The sequence below is a fragment of the Nycticebus coucang genome, chromosome 16, assembly GCF_027406575.1.
Source record: "Nycticebus coucang isolate mNycCou1 chromosome 16, mNycCou1.pri, whole genome shotgun sequence".
In the NCBI taxonomy this organism is placed as follows: domain Eukaryota; kingdom Metazoa; phylum Chordata; class Mammalia; order Primates; family Lorisidae; genus Nycticebus; species Nycticebus coucang.
The window spans coordinates 72,710,448-72,731,320 of record NC_069795.1 but is presented as its reverse complement, the minus strand read 5'-3'; the positions used below and the strand labels follow the sequence as shown (position 1 = coordinate 72,731,320).

At 48.3% G+C, this 20,873-nt stretch overlaps 1 protein-coding gene across 2 annotated transcripts in view; it reads right to left on the bottom strand.

Moving 5' to 3' along the window:
- Nucleotides 1-20,873, bottom strand: part of PDIA5 (protein disulfide isomerase family A member 5) — a 91,099-nt gene that overhangs the window by 17,335 nt on the left and 52,891 nt on the right. For both annotated transcript variants that reach the window (XR_008374861.1, XM_053564429.1), the window contains exons 9-11: nucleotides 17,897-17,988; nucleotides 17,737-17,808; nucleotides 11,119-11,255 (exon numbers count right to left, since the gene is read on the bottom strand). Coding sequence is in view for 1 of the 2 variants with exons in the window: in XM_053564429.1 (XP_053420404.1) it covers nucleotides 11,119-11,255; nucleotides 17,737-17,808; nucleotides 17,897-17,988 (301 nt within the window). In the remaining variant the exon portion in view is untranslated. The remainder of the gene's footprint in view (nucleotides 1-11,118; nucleotides 11,256-17,736; nucleotides 17,809-17,896; nucleotides 17,989-20,873) is intronic.

Here is a 20,873-nt window from a genome sequence, read left to right as displayed (position 1 = left end):
TGCAGTTCGGCTGGGGCTGGGTTTGAACCCGCCACCCTTGGTATATGGGGCCGGCGCCCATATCTCTTTCTTAATCTCTCTACTCCTGCCTCTGCCTGGAGGCCTCAGTCCATCTTCACCTCGTCTCTCCCAGGGTCAAGGGACTGCAGAGCAGCTACCCACCACTTACAGTAACAGAAAGTTTAATTGATCACTGAGCTCCCAGGCAGTGCTGCCAAGCCCTTCCTCTGGACATAGCACTGGGGACATGATTCAGTCAGGGACACTGACCCTGATGAACCCCAGCTTAGGGAGTGGCTACAGTTCTCAGCTGCACCAACATGTTGCTTCTTCCCAAATGAGCCTTAGGAAGAGGGACACCTCTGACCCTTAATTCAGAGGCTCCACAATCCCCACTGGGGGGAGGTACTCCTGCTACCAGTACATAGGGGGCTTCCTACTTCTGCTGGGCTGTGACACAGAAGTACGGGGACAGAAGGGACTGTCCAGCCTGATGACAGCCTGCTGGTCCTGGGTCTACAGGGGATCTGGTGCACATAAGCGGCCTTTAAGAGACAAACAAGAGAAAGGGCACTCTTCTGTCCCCACACACCAGGAGCTGGCAGCTCCTTCCCTGGACCCTTGGACATGCTGGACACACACTGAACACTCATCTCACTGGGCGCCACATTCCAGACTGAGACTCCTTAACACACTGACTGCCACACTAGGAAAAAAATTCTTCCTTGGGGCCACGGTATTTTATTAGGTCAAGAAATATGTGAGCTATATATGCCTCAAGAGGCCCCAGGCTCAAAACTATAGTGTAAGTTAAAAACAACTCACATGGCTGCTAAACTGTTAAAGGTGGGGTCTGGGGATTTTTTACCTGATACCTCTGCATGAAGCAAAGGAACCACCGTTTAACAGATATTTGACAAATATTGAGTGAGTGCAATAAGATGTCATGAATAATAAAGTTTGATATATTAGAAGGAAAATAAGCACGCTGTGCAGATGATGGACATCAGCAATGAACAGATAATAATTAGTGGCCAACAACCAGGGTGACCAGGGGTCGGAGAGGACCTCTGGGGAGGCAGATGAAAGGACATATGCGGCAAGTTAGAGATGATGGACAGAGGTTCCAGTCAGGGGGGCGAGGACATCCCTGGGCCCTGCTCAGCAATGTGGAATTCTGCTGCCTGGGTTGGGCAGGGCTGCCCTGAGCCCACTGAACTCCCAGCCCCCAAGTGGGAAGGGCAGCGAGCCCGGCCTGGCTCTCCACAGTAGAGATTCTCAACAGCCCCTGGGCCAGACACATCTGAGGCCACAATCCCAGCAGTAAACCCTCCACACAGGGTTACAGACAACTCTGGGAGCTCAGAGTCTGACAAGAGCCCACTCTGGGCTTCTGCCCCTGAGAGGTGTCAAGGTCATACTTACTTTCTAGAAATGAACATTCAGCATCATCTGTCACTTTCTATACACAGGTTACAAAAGTGTTGTTTTGGTAAGTTGGCTGTTTGCTTTCCCCACAGAAACACTTTTACACACAGATCTCCAGGAGCAATGGCAAAGGCTCACTTAACAGAACATGCCTGAAGCACAGAGACACAGGGTGGCTTTCGTGTCACTGAGCCTGCCCCATGGGAAACACACAGCCTGCAACCCAGCTGGGGACACCAAGCAGGCCTCTCCTTCCAGGCAGCAGCTGCTACCTCAGCAACATAAGTATGGAGCGTCCAAGGGGGGCTGGGGAGAGCCAGGCAGGAGTCTGGACCTCTCGGGTCACTGACACTTGAGACTTTCACAAAGCTTCTCCTCCCCTTCCTCCACACCGGTCTCTCTGTACCCCAATTCTGTGTATGACTTTAGGCTAAGAGGCCAGGGCAGAGAGGGCCTGACTCTCGTGGGAGGTGGGGACAGGGGAGGATGACCCACAGGTGTCTGGGCTCAGATTCCCTTCCACACCAATCCACGTGCAAGAGGAAATGGGATAGTCCACAGAAGGTTTTACAGACTTAATGTGAAATATATTAAGATTAAAATCTTGTTCTCACTCAAATGAAAAGAGAGGGGTAAATCATCCTTTGGGGCAATGGCCAGGGTGAAAAAGTTCTGCAACTCTTTAAAGGGACCACCTTCCCCTCAGGGCTCCCCCAGGCTGCCACTGCCTCCTCCTGTTCTCAGGCTGCCCCCTGATTGGGGCAGAGAGCAGAGTCTCATCCTGTGTAAACAGAACAAGCAGCTCAGAGCCTTCCTGCTGCTATGGGCCTGTCACCCAAGAGTTCAGCCTGCCGTGGACAGAAGGAAGTGAGTGGAGACAGGTACCCAAAATGAGAATCGGCTCACTGGGAATAGGGGCTGTGAGTGGCTTGGGATGTCTACATGGACCTGGAACACTAGCTAGGTGGCCTCCAGGTTCTGTGGCTGTCTCTGGACTTCTGGGCTTGGCTCCCAGAGCTCCCCCGCATGAGGCAAGTGCTGTAATCTGCACTGGGCTTCCACACACTCTGTCTCGGCAGCCCCATTGAACATGTGACAGAACTTGGTAGGTCCGTTTTGCAGAGTCAGAAATCGTGGCTCTGGAAGATGAAGTGATAACTCCAGCAGGGCCACCACCACCTGTCCCCCTCCGCATCACAGCCCCTACACTGTGAGGTAAGGCCTCCCTATGTGGAGCGCCCACCTGGATAAACTCTGAGGATCCCACTGGGGTCCTCCATGGAGCGTTCACAGTTCACTCCCATGGAATGACCCATTTCTCTTCTTATCACAAAATGCTTCTTATTCAGATATTTTTGTGGCATTTAATTTTGTGTTATCTTGTCTTCTGATACTTAAGAGCAGCCAGAGTATCTTTTCCAAACATGAGTAGCATCAAACCCACTTGCTCACAACTTTCCAACAGCTTCCCATCAAATTCCTTTAGGCTAGGAGGCCAGGGCAGAGAGGGCCTGACTCCTTATCCTGGTCACAAACCCCACACAATCTGACCCTGGCCTACCCTCCAAACTCAGCTCAAGTCACTTCCCTCTGTCCTCTACCCTGCAGCCTCTGGCCTTCTTTCTCTTCTGCTATCAGACCAAGAGCCTTTCTACCCCAGGGCCCTTGGACATGCTCTCAGCCCTCTTGTCCATGCACATGACTCACCCTTTCACATCCCTCAAGCTTTCCCTCAAATTCCACTTCCTTAGAGACCCTCCCTGACCAGCTAAACCAAAGGTGCCTCCCCATCACGATTTCTTCTAATATCCTGTTTTATTTCTTATTTGTACTTAAAAGAGCTGGAGTAATCTGCTTACTTGTTTCCTGCCCATCCCTCCACTGGGATGAGGCTCTGTTCCATTTATTACCATAGCCCTGATACTGAGGCTGTGCTCCACATACTTTCTGAATGAATTAACCTCAGTACCAGATTGTTTAGGTTTATATGTTTATATGTTTCCGTTTAAAAGGCTTAACAAGACTGAATTCTTCAAGGCCAAGGGACACAGCTTGCACCTGCTAATTTGACTAAACACCTCTAATTAGTGCCAGTGGTTACTGTGCACATCCCCACCCCTCCCCACTACCATGTATCTGTTTACCTTACACCTTCCTGGGTCTGGAAAATGTCTGCAGAAATCTTCAGCATATAAAGATGTTCTGAAGTTTCTCATATACATAGAGTTCTCTTCGTATCATTAAGGTTTTCAATTCTAGCATCAATTCCCTCTGTCTCTCTGAACAAGACACTGAGGCCAAGCAATAAACTTCTGCAAACGGAGTTTATGACAAGGAGCCAGGCCAGGCCCAGAAGAGGAGAAAGGTCTAGTTGAGCAAATGCCTCCTTTTCTGACACGTGCCTGGGAGCTGGCCATGACGGAGCTCCAGCCTCCCGGGCCTGGCCTTCAGAATGTCCCTGGCTGTGTGGGCAACGGGATACTAGAGGGGGAGGGTGATGAGTGGGGGGCAAGACTCTGGCCCACTGCGTTTAGTGTCCTGATCGTGATTTGATAGGCCATTAAGTTTTATGGCCAAACTTCCTTGTTGGGTTTTTACTGTCTAAGTGCACTTACTCTTACTTTTGTGATCTGGCGTAGAGGTCTGCACATCAACTCCTTAGCCACGCTCTTTTCTGGCTTGGGAATGTTGGCCTCCTGTCAACCCCAAGCCCTCAGATTCCTTTGGATTTCATTAAATTCAATTACACTTATGATTTTATTACCAACCGGCCATGGGGCTTTCCTGGATGCCGGAAAAAGAATCTTCCAGGAAACTAGATTAATCTGTAAAGCTCCCTAGTAGTCAGGGTACTGGGATAGTACCCAAGACTGTAGATGAGAAGGTGGGTTGCCTAGGAATGCTAGCAAAGATACTGACATTTTCACCCTGTGAAGGGCCCCCAGAGACTCAGGGCTCTTTCAAGGTTTCCAACTGTACACGCCCTAAAGTGAACCCGCTGATGGTCACAGGCACCTTGGGGTAGACTCACTCACTGACAGATTCTCTATTCATCACACAGCCCCCTTCTTGCACCAGGAGAGTTTGTTTTTTTTTATGTTAGTGCAAAATGTGGATAACAAGCTTTTAAATTTGTACTTCCAGGCTTCTATCCAAAGGAAATAATCTGACATGTGGACAAATATTTATGCATGAAAATGTTCTCTGCAGCATGATTTATAAAGGGAAATACAGTAAACAACTTAGACCTTCAATATTATGATGGTGGTTAGGTATTTATGGTGCCATTATACAATGGAATATTATGTGACCACAAAAAGCATGCACAAAAAAAGCATTTTTAATAACATATGAAAGTATTTATAAGATAATATTAAAGGAAAAATATAAAGAAAAAAAGATGTGCAGGAAAAAAAGACTTAAAGAAATAAAATTAAATCCCTCTACCCACCTCGTACAACAAGTGAAAAAACCGAGATACAGTAAAGAAAGAAATAAAAAATATATATTACAACAAAATGTTAGGGCATATATATAATATTTTTATATCCTAGGGGTTGATTTCCTAAGCAACTCAGGAATCCCAGAGGTCAGGATAGGAGAAGGCAGACTTAGAGAATGGCTCAGTATTTAGGCCATGGCCTCTAAGACTGCCTGAATTTTAACCCTGGATTTACTTTTTTGGCTATGTGAACTTTGACAATGTTTTTTTTTTTTTTTTTTTGAGACAGAGCATCAAGCTGTTGCCCTGGGTAGAGTGCCGTGGCATCACAGCTCACAGCAACCTCCAGCTCCTGGGCTCAAGTGATTCTCCTGCCTCTGCCTCCCAAGTAGCTGGGACTACAGGTGCCCGCCACAACGCCTGGCTATTTTTTGGTGCAGCCATCATTGCTGTTTGGCGGGCCCAGGCTGGATTCAAACCTGCCAGCTCAGGTGTATGTGGCTGGCGCCTTAGCTGCTTGAGCCACAGGCGCTGAGCCAACTTTGACGATTTTTTTGCCCTTTTGGTGCCTCCCTTTTCTTACCTATAAAATGGGAGTAACGATATCAAATTCACAGGATTTGTTGTGAAGATTATATATGGAAGGTGCTTAGAACAATGCCTGATTGAAGTAAGTACTCAGCAAATATGATAGTGATTATCTGGCAGCAAAAAAAAAGTAAAGCTGTGGACAGTGAAAGGCACCGTAAACACAGTTAGAGCAGGCAACAGACCAAGACAGAGAACATTGAACTTCCTTATAGGAACACTGAACTTAGCCTATAGAGTTACAGGTCAAGAAGAAAAAGCCAAACCACTCAGCAGAAAAATGGGCAAAGCATATAAATAAGTGGTCCATGGGAGAAATATGAAAAGGATTTTATCACATGAAAGGATGCTCAGGCTCCCTAGAGGTTAGAGAGCTGTAGAAGGTTGTTCTTTGCCCTGCTTAGCAGAAATACGAATGGCTGATAGTATCCATGCCTGCAAGGACAGAGGCTCTGCTATGTGGTGCTTCAAATGGTTAATTCTTTGTGGAGGGCAATTTGGCAGCATCTATCAAGCATACTTATCCCCACGGCCAAGCAACTCCACTGTTAGGAATTAATTGTAAATATTTAGAGATTTCCCCAATTATACATATTTACAAGTGTTCATTGTATTGTCTGAATAGTGAAGAACTACAAATGTCTCTCAATAGCAGAATGGTTTAAAATGTATACTGTATCTGAATTATAAAAAACTACTCAGTGGTTAAAAATAGGGAGGTAGATTTATTTGCTGATGTTTTACATTTACATAAGAACATTGTCAAGATCTATTGGTAAAGGAAAAAGAAAATCACAGGAAAAATAGGCAGGGAATGATCTTATCTTTTTTTTTTTTTAAACATAAAAAACAAAAAATCTTGTTAATTTAGGTAGAAACATGGGAGAAGAAAGGAGGATACGTCAACTTTAGAGTGGTCAGCCCTGGGAAGAGGGAAGGGGACGAAGCAGGGGATTTTCACTCTTTGCACCATATTCTTATTGATCCCTAGAATGTTGCATGGCTAATAGCAAGAATGCTGTTAATGTTATTCTTAAATTATTTGTGCAGTTAAAAAATAAAAGTGATGGCATGAATGTGTTTTGGGGCATGACAGTCACACAAATCTATACATGGGATGGAAAAAGGGTCATTAGACTTTATGTTAGTTTAAAAATAGAAGTTAAGGGCAGCGCCTGTGGCTCAGTGAGTAGGGCGCTGGCTCCATATACCGAGGGTGGTGGGTTTGAACCCAGCCCCGGCCAAATTGCAACAAAAAAATAGCTGGGTGTTGTGGTGGGCACCTGTAGTCCCAGCTACTCAGGAGGCTGAGGTAAGAGAATCACCTAAGCCCAAGAGCTGGAGGTTGCTGTGAGCTGTAATGCCATGGTACTCTACCGAGGGTGACAAAGTAAGACTCTGTCTCTGAAAAAAAAAAAGTTAAAAAATAAAAGACAGACTAGTAGGAATGATGCCACAAAGTGAACAGAGGTTGCCTCTGGATAATGGGATTTTAGGTAGTTTTTTTCCAAGATCATTTATTTTTCTCCATACCTTTTAGATTTTCTACAAAGCTCATATATCATTTTGAGAGTAAGACAAAAATAAAGTTAAAAGCTTAAAAAAAAAAAAAAAGATGGCAGAAAATCTGGAGTCTGACAGGGACCTGCTGCCAGAGACAGCCCGGCTCCTGGAAGGCCGGGTGCCGCGCTGCGAGCACACACCTGCCGCCGTGGAGCTGCGAAACAGCAAATGTTGTCTTGGGCCAGCGGCCAAGGAAAGGGGGCAACAGGGGCGAGGCTCCCCAAACCCCCCCACAGGACTGGAGAGAGGAAGAACAGGGGTGCACTGCTTCCTCAGGGACACCCCTCCGTGGGATCCCCTGCACATGGCTCTGTGTCCCTTCCCTGCCAAACACAGGCCTGATTTCATGGAGAGGGACACAAGCCAAACAAGATGAGAGAAGACGACAACAGACAATCTCATTTTCTCACACAGAATGCTGCAGAGAGAAAGGAAAGGCACCATGGGGTAGCAGCCGCCAGTGTCCTACTGACATGGCCTTTGTGGACACCTGAATACTGGGCCCAGTGCTGCACACAAGGCCCCATGTCGAGGGCCAGAGGGAGGACAGGCCCAAAGCCCGCTGACAAAGGGAAGCACGCAGCAACGGAGGGGCTGCTCTAGGCTGCAGGGCCAGGCTCTGCCACGCACAGCGCCGCACGCCCCTCTCAGCCCCCTTTGCTCAGCGTGTCCTCCCCAGGAGGCCTAGCCCAGCTCCTAGAAGACAGGGCCTTGGGGCAGACTGGGTTGTAAATCTCAGAGGCCCGGGAAAAGGCTGGAGTTGACCTAGGCAGAGGGCCTACAACAGCGGGTGGCCTATGCTTATTCATTCAGGGGTGACTCAGGCACCAGATGTGGAAGCCTGAAGAATCTGTAGGGAGGCTCCTAATGACTCCCACCGGGAGACAGAGGGGAGGAAGACAATGAGGTGATGAGAGGCTGAGGTGGGAAGAGAGCAGCAAGAATGCTGGGTAAGAGGGCAAGAGCAGGGGTCTGCGGGAGGCGGGGAGTCCACCTCCTGCTGGTGGGTAATGCACCACCACCGGGGGAGGGGCTGTGTGCTTCCTGCCAGGAACCCAGGAGTGTGGCTCCACAGGTGGAACGTGAGAGTTTCAGGCAGAGAAGCAAGTGACTTGCCCCTGGAACCTACAGGTGGCAGGGAGCACCCACCCGAGCCATGTGTGGGTCAAGAGGGAACCTGAAGACCCTTTGCCTTCCTGGCCTTTCAACACGGGACCAGGAAAAAAATTGCCACGGACTGAGCACTCACGACACACACAGGAATAACACTGCAAGGAAAGAACACGGCTCTCCCTGGGAGTCAGGATCGGGAATCGTTTTGGCTTTCTTCTAAAAACATCTTCCCTTTACAAAATGCACACACATTACTTTCATAATAGACTCATAAAAATAAATTCAGCCTTTCAATTTGGACCCCACTATTTCGGTCTATTGGGGATGCTTTAAAATCTCCAGGCAATTGTTTGATATTTTAATTGGCTATTCTTTTTCCAATCCCAACCCTGGCAAATGTGAAAGTATGCTTTTTTTTTTTTTTAATAGCTGCAACAAAGTTGCTAATTAAAAACAAGTACACGCCCTCTAGACAGGCATAGGCCAGATCCACAGTCACAATGCACTCAGGGGAAGGATGCTTTCCCAGGTGGCTTCATCCATCTGTCTCTCCCTGTCACAGTCAGGAAAACAGCAACTCACTTTGTCAAATGTCTTGATAAAAGAAAAGACATGCTAATTCATCAAGCTAGTAATCCTATTCTAAGAAACAAACCAGGCACATCCAGCAATCCTGAATAGATTCTATGGTACCCTACGTTGGGAGACCCAACTTGTTTTTCTAAGTCTCCAAAATGGTGTTTCCAAACTACTCCTTATTTGGTCTGGGACTAACCCCTGTAATACTGTGATTTCCAGAAGTTACCTGTTCTGCACTTGGGAAACCTGGGACGGAACTGCTAGTCCCTGGCATCCTGACAATTATCCTTTCTTTCCTCCGGGTTTCTCTCAAATACTGCAAGAGCGGTTTCCAGATCATCGGGGGCTTTCTGCGGCACTCTGATGTGAAGTGCAAAGCCAGGAGGCTAGGAGCTCTCTGCTCAGCGTCCTGACCTCTGAATTCCCTTTAAACCACGTGCATTCTATCCCTTCCCAGGCTAAAGAAGAGGCTCCTGGAAGAAGAAGGAAAGGAAATTATTTAATGCAGAGCCACTGCCATTTGACGGGAGTGTTAACAGGCAATTTGTCCAGGAAGTTAACTGCACGCTTTTGCCCTAACCTTTCTCACTCTACCAGCCCAACAGAAATAAACCCACACATGCAGAGCCTTGAGTCGCCAGGGATCTATCTGGTGGGCTATCTTGACTCAGACGGGAAGCACAGACACACAGGGGAGAATACACGGGAGCTTCCCAAAGGGGAAGTGAAAACAGCCAGCCACTATCTGCCTTCCTTCAGGGAAACCAGTAGGGTCACTTCAGCTCTAGATTCAACATAACAACTTCCTATGAGACCTGCTTCCATCAGCAGCTGGCCAAGAGAGTATGTTTCAGCTCAGGAGACCATTGCAGTGATGCCTGGCTAGACTAACAGTAGGCAGTTTCTTGGGTACCTCTAATCTTGGGGACACCCTCATCAAAGCCCTAGGAGACCTGGGGGTGATGCATTCCTAAGGCCCTATAAGTCATGGTCCTGAATCAGAGCATCACACAAGACTGGAAGGTCTTTGAGACTTAGTTTTTAGGGCTTTTTTGTCTCTTTCCTAGAAACTCAGAAGAAGAAGGGGCATAGGAAATACTTTTCTTTTTGATCTGCTTAAGAGTTAGCACTTGTAAGAAAGAAAGAGTTAGGGAAATCGGAAGTGAATGTACACTTAGGAATAATTCCCAGACTAAGCAAAGCCACAGACGTTGTCAGGGAAGGGGAGATGGGCAGGAGAACAGGGGTCAGGCCTCGACCCACTCCTTCTGCACCATGAGGCTCTTGAAGTCTGAAGCAGCCTGGGACTCACAGAGCAGTGGACAGTCTGTGTCAGTTCTCTGCGCGAGTCTCCTCATCTGTAAAACGGGGCTATTCACATTTGCTTTGTGGCACTGTGAAAACGAAAGGTGACCCTTCAGGAAGCCACTGTGTCATCACCATAGAGTGACGCAACTGTTGGCACAAGGGTCCTTGTGATTAAGAGGATCAATAATGTAGTCTCGCCACAGAATACGCTTCTATGGACTGTCCTGAAACACAGTGACAGTGCGATTATGGGACTGATCCATGAAGCACTTACTTCTTGCTTTTTTAATCTCCTCCACAGTCTTTTCCCTACCATTAGTGGGCCAAAGAACTGGAAGGAGGCTACAAAGAAGAGCACCCCACACAGGTACACCTGCCCCAGGCCGTGCTGGAAAGGCCCATCATGTGGCTAGAGCCCCTCCCAGGGCCAAACCTACCAGCTCTGTGCCCTGGGGGCTGCTGTCCCCTGGTTTTCAGGAGGCCCTTGCTTCTTCTCAGAAATAGACTTCTCCCTCTGGGAAACCAACAAGCATCAATTTCCATTCTCCTTGGGTGTGGGGAGGATTCCAGCTGAGAAGAGTCCTGCCCTATAGATCTTCTAGCCATTATTATAAGTACGTTTTATGGCATTTACTTCTTTAATTCACTGTGGCTGAGACGGAAATCAAGTGAAGCTGAAAGATGGCATTCTAGAACATGGGGAGAGCGGAGGCTCCCGCCTGGCCTCTCCATGCCCACTCACCTACTGGGCGAGTGCAGGTCCCCCCACCCACCCCCATATGATGAAGGGCAATACTGCTAATTCCTCCAACTCATGCTGACTTGGAGAAAGCTGCTCAGACCCACAGGTGGCAAAGTCTCACTGATCTCTGGCTAAGGGACACAGGCAGCCTGATGAGGACTGTTCCCACAGTGACACTGGGTGGGCCATGTGCACCGTGAGAACAGGGACCTGACCTGTCACCACTGTATCCCCTGGCTTAGCAGGGCTCCTGGCACCTAACAAGTAAGTGCCCGCTGGACTCACATCCAAAGCAGGGCACACGTCCTACTCTGAGAGCGGGTAGGGGGAGGCGGAAGAGTAAAGTTCCACTCACATGGGGCGTGGAACATGACGAGGACAGAGGAGTGTTCCTTCACAAACTGGTCAAAGTCTTCATCGGTCAGGTGATATACGGAGCCGCCCTCATCTGCCCAGGGAGTCTCAGGGACCTGGGGCTGTGGCGGCTGTGGACTGGAAGACCAAAAACAGGCAAAGCTCAGAGCAGGCCCCGGGCCTGAGCAGCCCTTCCAAGATCCAGCCCCCGGACACAAAGCCCCCACTGGCTCCGTATGGCCCACTCCAGGGGTATGGCCTTTACTAAGTCAGAAATTGCCCCTGGGGAGCTCTTGTGCGGTGAGTGGCACTTCCCTGCCCACCTCTACCTTCCCCACAAAGCCCCAGAGAAGCACTTAGCTGATATCCTCTTACAAATAGCGTCTTTTAGCTATAGCTCTCTAGGTAGCTCAAGAAATCTCACTTGCTCCCAGGAATTTGGAAGCTTGTTAGCTTTCTCAAGCTGCTTCAAACTTTGAGCAGACTGGCAAGAATAAATAGCAACAGGGAAAAGTGACCTTTGGAAAAACTCGAGGTTGTGTTCACAATTGCCCAGAGGGCAGTAAAGGAGGGGTGGGGATAATAGCAGGGAGGGGACAGAGGCCAGGGAGAGGCCAAGTGTCTGAGGAGGACCAGATCTGGGCCAGGCAAGAAGGAGCTACTACGTGGGGGTGCACAGGCATTTACTGACCAGCCTGTCCTAATTAGGACAGCACACCCTTTGTCACTAAGCCTTCCCAGAGGCCAAGAACCAACTAATCCAGTTCTCTCGAGGCCAAATCAACTCTGCCAGTCATCAGCTGCAAAACCTTAGGCCACTGCCTAACCTCTCCGGGGCCTGTTTTCCAGAGTGTGACTGGAGCTGTTATCTATGTCACCAGCTGTTAAGAAGAGGGGAGGCTTACAGGTGCCCTTCCTTGCTCCCAAGTTCAGGACAATCCTGCAGAGACACAAACTCCCTGGTGCTTTCCTGCCACAAGTACCTTTGCCAGAGCACCTTAATTGCCTCTTTGAAGAAACCCTTGAGAATGACAAATGTGCAAAGACAACCATTGTTTCCTGCCTCTGAGAGCCTAAAGGAGAAAAAAATTAAAGTTCCAGCAGCCAGGGCTGGAGAATTCATCAGAGACAGGAATGTGGCCAACACAATGGAATCAGCCACCCTACACTCCCCAATCTTCCAGTCCCCACAGAAGCCTGGGTTTTGACGTCATCTCAGCCTTCCCCAAGTGCCCATTCTAGCACTGCTGACTTGCCCCACTGGCAGCCACAGTGGGGCAAGTCAGCATCCCAAGAAATGGAAAGTGGTAGAGAGAGGGCAAGTCGCTCTCTACCCAGACATACCCAACACCAGATGGGACTGGTGGCCAACACAGCATGGGACTGAGTCACCAGACAGATGATGGTCATAGACAAACACCACAAAATCCAGGTTCCTAAACTTGGGCTTAAACCACTAAGCCCTCAAAACACCACCAATTCCACTTCAGGGAATTCATCTTTACAACATGCCTGCACATGTACAAATTATGTGAACTCAGAAGTTTCCACTGCAGACTACTTGTCATAGTGAAGAGTGGGAGCAACCCAGTGTTCATCGGTGGCGGGAAGGCTAGGGCTCGGTCCACCCCTGCCGGGCTGTGAAGAATAACGACACAGACACACCACCAGAGACAGATGGGACAGTCTGGGACCATTAGCTTTTACATTAAAAAGGGGGAAATAAAATATACTTATTCACATGTGCTTTATCTGCACAAAGAAACACTTTACGAATACACAAGAAAGTAGTCAATGTTGTAATCTCTTGGGAATGGGAGGAAAAAGAGGAAGGAGGGTATATGGAGAGGCAAGAGTTTTCAATATCTACTCTTTAAGCACTTAAAAACTTTTTTAAATTATGGAAATGTAATTGATTCAAAAATGAAAATTAAAAAACCAGGCAAGAACATAAACACAGTGGAAAAGCTGTGGCTTAGCAGGAGTACAAGCTGATGAAAAAGCCTGAAAAACTTCCAGTTAAACACAGAGGAGAATACATCCTAAAACTGCTAAAATAACAATATGGAGGATTTTTTTTTTTTTTTAAAGTATGAACCCACAGGAGCAAAATGAACAATGGGGACAAAGCAGAAGGGAGAAAAAGATGTCAGCACAATTTTAGAAGCTAGAAAACTGACTTGGCAAAACAGAAGGCAGAAAGCTCAAGGTGCTGGGCAGGGAGAGCAGGGCAGGGGCTCAAGAACCAGGCTCAAGTGCAAAGACGAAGCCTCTCAAAGACCCGGGCACCGCTCCTGGAGGCAGGGCCACCGCCTGAGGCTCCAAACAGGTGCTTCAGCTGAACACTGGAGCAGTGGGACCCTCAGATCCTGGGGGCCACTCCCTCCCACTCTGGAGACAGGAGAGGACTGCAGGGCTGGGCACCAAGGATGGCCATAGCACAGAGAGAAGGACTGAATAGAAGTCTGAGCCCCAAACACTAAGTTACACTCTTTACTGTCTGCCTCCCCAGATGCTGATTCCTTGAAGCTCTCTCTCATCTCTTTGCCTCTTGCACCTAGCACACAGCAAACACCCAATAAATCAGTGGTTCTCAACTTTCCTAATGCTGCTATGTATTTTCATTGTTAAAAAGGGGTCGTGACCCACAGATTGAGAACCGCTGCAATAAATGCTTGCTGAATAAATGATTGAATGAGAGAAAAATGGTTATAAGAACTGGAGGTGTTTAATGTGGAGAGAGGACGTTGGAGAACACAGCACTAACTTTAAGTGTTCCAGACGGTATCGAGAAGGGAAATGAAGATTCTCTATGGCCCTGAAGGGAAGAACCAACACTAGCAAGGGGAAATTCCAGAGAAGGGAATTTCATCTCAATGCTATGTGTAAGAAAGAAAATTTTTATCTTCAGCAGGGGAGAGGGAAAGAGCTGAACTGGGAGTCAAAGTCTGGATCCTATTTCTTCCACTTCCCTACTCTGGAGCTCAGGCAATCAAACTTGACTTCAAATAGCCATTAAGACAGTGTGTTTGTAGCTCTCTCTTTTATCCACCTCTCAGCTTCATCTGGGCAGATAAAGGATGTTAGATACTTTGTAAGTTTCGAAGTATTACCAAATGTTTTGAGATATCATTCATAACTTATATCATAAGAATCATTTGAGGCTCTGCACCTGTGGCTCAAGTGGCTCAGGCGCTAGCCACATGTACCTAAGCTGGCGGGTTTGAATCCAGCCTGGGCCTGCCAAACAACAATGATGGCTGCAACCAAAAAAATAAATAAACAGCCAGGTGTTGTGGCAGGCGCCTGTATAGTCCCAGCTACTTGGGAGTTAGAGGCAAGAGAATCGCTTGAGCCCAGGAGTTGGAGGTTGCTGTGAGCTGTGATGCCATAGCACTCTACCCAGGCGACAGCTTGAGGCTCTGTCTCAAAAAAAAAAATCATTTGAATATCAACAGGCAACCTCAAAATGAATCAAACAGGACTAAGAAAATGCAAATGTTTAATGGAGAACTGCTGTGGCCGATCCATTTCCATGTGATCTGTGGTCAGGAGAGAGCAGCTGTCCTAGGCTCTCTAGGACTGGGAGGGTCACACAAAACCCATCCTGAGGGAGGTGCATGTGCCATAGATGAGGAGATGCAAGTCTAAGCGTTATGAGCCTAGAAAACTAGCTGCTGGTAAATTCGACCCGCTTCTGGTTAGTACAAGACTGCCTGGGCAGAAATGGGTGGCTGGGCCAGAACCGACAGTGGCTTACCCAGTCTACTTGCCTGCCCCGTCCAATCACCAACATGAGAGTAGAGAGGGGTGGACCGGAAACTCAGTCATGTTGGGCACACCTGTCTCGAGCAACTGTCTACTTCAAACCCTCCCACGCTTGGACAACAGGGACTGACCTCCTGCCCATCTCACCTGCTTAGCCCTTCCCCAGCCCAGCGACCAGAGCCGCTTGCTGGAATGGCAGGATCTAGGCTCTTCTCTTCTCCTGGTTTTAGAATCACCTGGAGAACCAGCCAGGCTGGATTCACCCTCAGTCTTCTCCACTTGGCTGCACAGAGCCCTGAGGCAATAAGGGCTAGCACAGAAGCCCAGGGAAGCAGGAAAGTGTGGTGGGTCACCACCACCCACCAGGATTCTGGGGAAAGTTGGTAAAGGCTTAACACATATGGGACAGGGAAAAACCACACACAGAGCTGGATATACACAGGGGGAAAATCTGGAAGGAAACTTAGCAAAATATCACAATATGGGTAACAGGGATGGGGGAGGAGGCTTTACTTTTTGTTTAACTACACATTTAAATTTTTCTACGATAAACGTATCTTATTTGAATATCTCTAAAATCAGAAAAGATTTTTTTTTTTTTTTTGGTGGTTTTTGGCCAGGGCTAGGTTTGAACACGCGACCTCCGGCATATAGGACCGGCGCCCTACTCCTTGAGCCACAGGCACCGCCCTCAGAAAAGATTTTAAACAATTAAGCTAGTTGTAGCAGAGCAACACTGCCAATTGTCCTTCAGGAGGTCACCTCCCTGTCCCTGCCCAAATTGGGAGGAGCAGCCCCCAACCCTGCCCTGTGCAGCCAGACACAGAGTGTTTGTGGGTAGCTAGGAGGGGACTGTGGGGAGACCCAGATCTCTCCCTTTCCTGCCTGGCAGGTACCCACTGCCCTTCTCACCTTGGAGACTATAGTTGAACCACAGGCTGTATCAAAGGCTCCTTCCCACCAGTAGAGGTGGACAGAGGGGGATGGAGGTAGAATGCAGGGGGGGCACCAGATCAGGACAGGAATCTAGGGGCAGACACGGGGTGCAGGCTGATCAGAGCAGCATCTGTCGGGAAACTGTGGTGGAGGGGTACCAAGAGGAGAGGTGTGGGAAGGCAGGGCGGCAGGCTCCAGACCCTCCCACATTGGGAGACAACAGCCCATTGATAAGCTCCCTTTGTCTAGGGTTAGCAGGCAATTCTAAACACTGAAAAAAAAAAATCTTATCCTTCCAAAAGAATATGACGGTGTTTTGAAACCAGAGAAGGCTAGAGAAGGGGAGGGGAAAACACAGATTTTATGCTTTGGTGACAAATGAGATTGCTATTTGTTGAGACCTTCTCCCAAAGCAGAGTGAGATGTGTCTGGCTGGAGGAAATGACATTCTCATTATTAAATGAAAAAGGAGAACAGAAGAGCACAGGCCTAGGTTAAGGCAATGTACACATGATAGTGGGGAGCAGCCTGGAAACAAGGTAGTCGAAGCAAGAGACATGAAGATGCTTCCAAGAAACAGAAGAGGGATGCAAACATGGTGCTAGCACTTGTGCCCCTGGGAGTCAGTGGAACAGAAGACTGAGATTTACAGCCTTTAGAAATATAACAGTTTGCTTAGATTTGGGGGTTTTGGTACAAAATTCACCCTTCTCGATCATTCTGAAATATATACTTCGACCTCATTATCTTTAACCCTGGGGCTTGAGCATTGTGTCCCTAAGGTAATGAGTCAGTAAATATCCACTGAGCTGGCAGCAGGTGCTGGGGGTGGGGTCGGCAGGGACCTGCCCCAGGCCCTGCTACTGGGCCTCAGTTGCATGACCCTCCTCACTGTGCTTCAGTGACCTGGTCCATAAAATAAGGAGAACAGTGAAAACTTCCTCACAGTGCTCTGAGGGTTAAATAGGAATTTACAGAAAGTGCTTAGAACAGTGTCAGCCACAAAGTAGATCCCCCAAATGGCTAGCTGTTGTTATCCCAAGACCTATGCACAAACAACCACAAACCAGGAGGGGCTGGTGAGTTCTAAACTCACTACCTACACAGGGCAGAGTGAGGAGGGTGCGGGCTCAGCTGGGAGGCCTGGGGAGGCTTACAGAAGTGGACCCTGCCAGTCTGTCCTGACAGTGTGGGTAAGGTTTAGACAGGTGGAAACAGTGATATGGTCAGGCAGGACAAAGAGGCAGGTGCCAGGTGGGGACTCCAGGTGATGGGGGAGTCCTGAAAGGTGGTGGGGTTTGATGTTATGGGATCTAATCACGTTATAAAATGGGGACCACAGGTTGCTATGAAGCAGGGTCTGTGGGGGGGTGATTAGTGCAGTGCTCTGCCAATCTAAGGCATCAGTGTATTTCTTAGTAGCTCTGTAGCCCCTAGCACAGTGTTGTGTTTGAAGAAAGTGGTCAACTGACAGTTCCATTTTCAAAAAGACCCGCAGTGGAACCTCTCCCCAACATAACACGCTGGGTGAGAAACATCTCCGTGCATAGGATCAATACTGGGGAAGAGTTCAGAAAGCCATTGGACTGACAGGTGTGCTGACAGCTGACAGGTACGCCCCCTCCTCAGCTCCAGGCTGTAGAGACAGGCGGTAGGAGAGACAGATTCCCCATCTGGCATAACCAGTCAGGGTCCACTCATCAGCCCAAAGTCATATCCAGTACCCTCACCCCTGCAACCTAAACTCAGGTCCCCACCACAACCCAGAAACGGCTGTGTGGGCAGCCTGGCCAGTTTCTCTCCCTTCTTTCTCCTCCCCAGCGCCCAGCCAGAGCCCCGACTGAGGGGGCCCCTGTCACCTGGCAGATGCCCCTCCCTTTGGGCACATACCCCCTGAGGCCAGTGCCAGACTTACTTCTTCAGCCACTCCACAATGTCCTCGGCTGTGGACCCGTAGTTGTCATACTGGAATAAGAACCGGCCTTTCCTGTGGAACGTGAAGAAGCAACGTGGCTCAGCTGGGGATGCAAAAGCCCCAGGCAGGGAAACAGCTTTGGGAGAGTGGCGGGGCTTACTCAAAGTAGCAGATGGTGGGGTAGCCACGCACGTTGTACTCCTCCTTGATGTTTTCAAATTCAGAGGGGTAGATGTTCATCCCGGCCAGCACCTGGGAAGAAGAGAACAGACACTCCCATCTTGGCCATGTGCTTTCTGTCCAGCTGTCCCACTAGAAAGACCTACAGGACAAAGCCTTGCAGACTGAGGCACACCCGGCTGCTGGAAAAACAAGGCAGCTGAGCTGCCTGAGATTCATGGCTGAGAGCTCTGGAGAAGGGTGACAGCTGGCCCCACACTGTGTTCCACACACCTGTCCACAGGAGGAACCATCTTAGAGCAGAAACAGAGTTCTGAGGGTTGAAGAAGAAACCTGGCCTGAGGCCGGGCACAGTGGCTCATAACTGTAATCCTAGCAATCTGAAACACCGAGGCAGGTGTTTTAACTCATGAGTTCAAGACCAGCCTGAGCAAGATTAAGACCCTGTTTCTAAAAAATAGCCAGGCATTGTGGCAGGCGCCTGTAGTCTCAGCTACTTGGGAGGCTGAAGCAGGAGGATTGCTTAAGCCCAGGAGTTTGAGGTTGCTGTGAGCTAGACTGATGCTATGGCACTCTACTGAGGGTGACAAAGTGAGACTATCTAAAAAATAAATAAATAAATTGAAAATTAGAAACCTGGCCTTACTATCAAGTTCAAACCAGTCTTAGTGAGGGGACACTGCCACCCCAAAACACACTGACACATTATACCTTTTTGTCTGCTCACATCAACTGAGGTTGTACTTTTCTCCTAAATTATGGAAATAAGCGGCTGTTGTACACCACTTGGGCTCTGCAAGACAGCCTTGGACACCTCCCTGGTTACCGCTCGGCCTGCCTGGAGTCTGTCTGCCCAGGCTCCATTCGTGATGTCCTCAAACCTTTCAGCTCCCGCAAGACCAAGGAGACCGTATGATCTCCTTGAGAGCATGAGGAACAAGGTCCATGACATCTGCCAAACTCTCCTCTTCTCCAGACCCAGCTTTCCTCTTGGTGGTGACCATCACACCTCACCTCAGAATTTTAACCTTTTAACTGTGAACAACTCATACCGGCCTTCAAACAAGACGTTCCTTTGGTGTAAAGGACACCTGTGGGCACTCAGTAAAAGATGTTCTTTGGTGTGAGCAATGCCTGTTGGGACAGGTTTTGTTTCTGTTAAACAGGTTCTGGCTCCAGGAGTCCCCATATCCACTGCCCCTGACTGGGGAAGGAGAAGGTCAGTGGCTGTGCCACTGATGACTTGGCTAAATACTAAGAACAAAGAACGCCCTAAGACTCCTCATTTCCTGGAGCAGGTATCTTCCTCTCCAGGGCTGGACTGGGAACTAGGAAAGAGGACATTGAATCTGTTTTCACAGACATGGGAAGGCTGTTTCACAAAGCAGGGTGGCATAGACATGAGAGGAAAGGAAGTTCAAAAAAGCCAGTAGAAGTTGCAGAAGAAATCCAGCTGAATTTTACTGAGCAGTACATAAGGAAACATAGTAAGAGAAAATGAAAATAGGGGTTTCAGTGAACAATAAACTTGATGCAGAAGACTGTGTCCACCTGTGAGTCATGTGACCTTGGGCAAGTCACTCCCTTTCATTGAGTTTCCTTGTTTGAGAGACGTGGTGATGGGACTATCGCAGAGCTCTTAAGAGAACTGAATGACATGACCCATGGCAGAGGTGTCAGCAGGAGACCCGTGCTCAGTAACTGACATGCTCCTTATCTCCTACCTAATCTTCCTGGTGATGACAGCGCCTGTGCCTCTGGCCTCTCCATCCCTTAGAAGCATCTGAACATGTCTTTCCAACTATTTTAAGTACCTAGCACAATGCCCAGTATACAGCAGGCACATAATAAAGGCTAAGGCATTGATTTTGTTTCCAGTCCATTTTAGAATGCTACAAAAAGTGCAGGAGAAAAAACCTGATAAAGAACTTACTAGAAGCGCTGGAATCCTCTAAAAGCCATTCTGCTCATTTCCCAGACTGATTCAGCTGCCTGTTCCAGTAATATTTGTCTGCTTTAAAGTTCTTTTTTCTGTCTAATTGATCTCCCCTGTGTCAATGCACATTCACCACACGATTAATCTTACACATCCTCCTCTTTCATTACATCACTTCTCTGCACAAAACCTTTCAATTCCATTGAATATAGGCTAAAATCCAACTCTATACTCAACATGCATATGGTCCCTATCTCATTTTTCAATCCTTCTTTCTTACACAACTCTTAATTGTATGCCTGCTAGGGTCTAGATGTTTTATTCTCCCAGAAATGAGACAGTCTGAGATTTCTGCACAGGAAGGAAGCTGGACCGTCTGCTTCTCGGGCACCTTGCCGAGCACAGCAGCAACACAGCACAGGGGCTAGAAGCGCAGGCTCCAGGCGCCTGGGTTTGTGTCCTGGCTCCTCACTTAACAGATGCATTTGCTTAAACAAGTCACAGCTGCTTCTCTGTATCTTGGTTTCCTCAGCTGCAGGCACCTCATATAGCTGTTGTGCAGAGTAAATGAGATAATTCAAGTAAAGTGTAACACTCAAAATTACTAGCTATTTTTGTTAATACTTCTAAGAGGCTAATTCTGCCCACATTTCCAGAACACTCACTGGACTTTCTTTGCCCCAACTTTGTGCCTTCCTATCCTCTTGCTGAGGATGCCCCTTCCCCACCTCTTGGTTACCACCAGAGAAGCATCCATCCTCTAAGGCAGCAGTTCTCAACTGTGAGTCACGATGCACAGGAACTGTATTAAAGGGCTGCGGCATTAGGAAGGTTGAGAACCACTGCTATAAGGCAAATCAAATCTTAACCCCCTGGCCAGCCTTTCCAAACCACTTTTGCTTGGGGTGAATTCTCAACTCTTTGAGTTTCTGTAGCACTTTGGTGCCACTCTAAGGGTATTTATTAGTCAAGGAGACACATATTTCCTGAACAACTGTATACAAACACCTTTTCAAGTTGG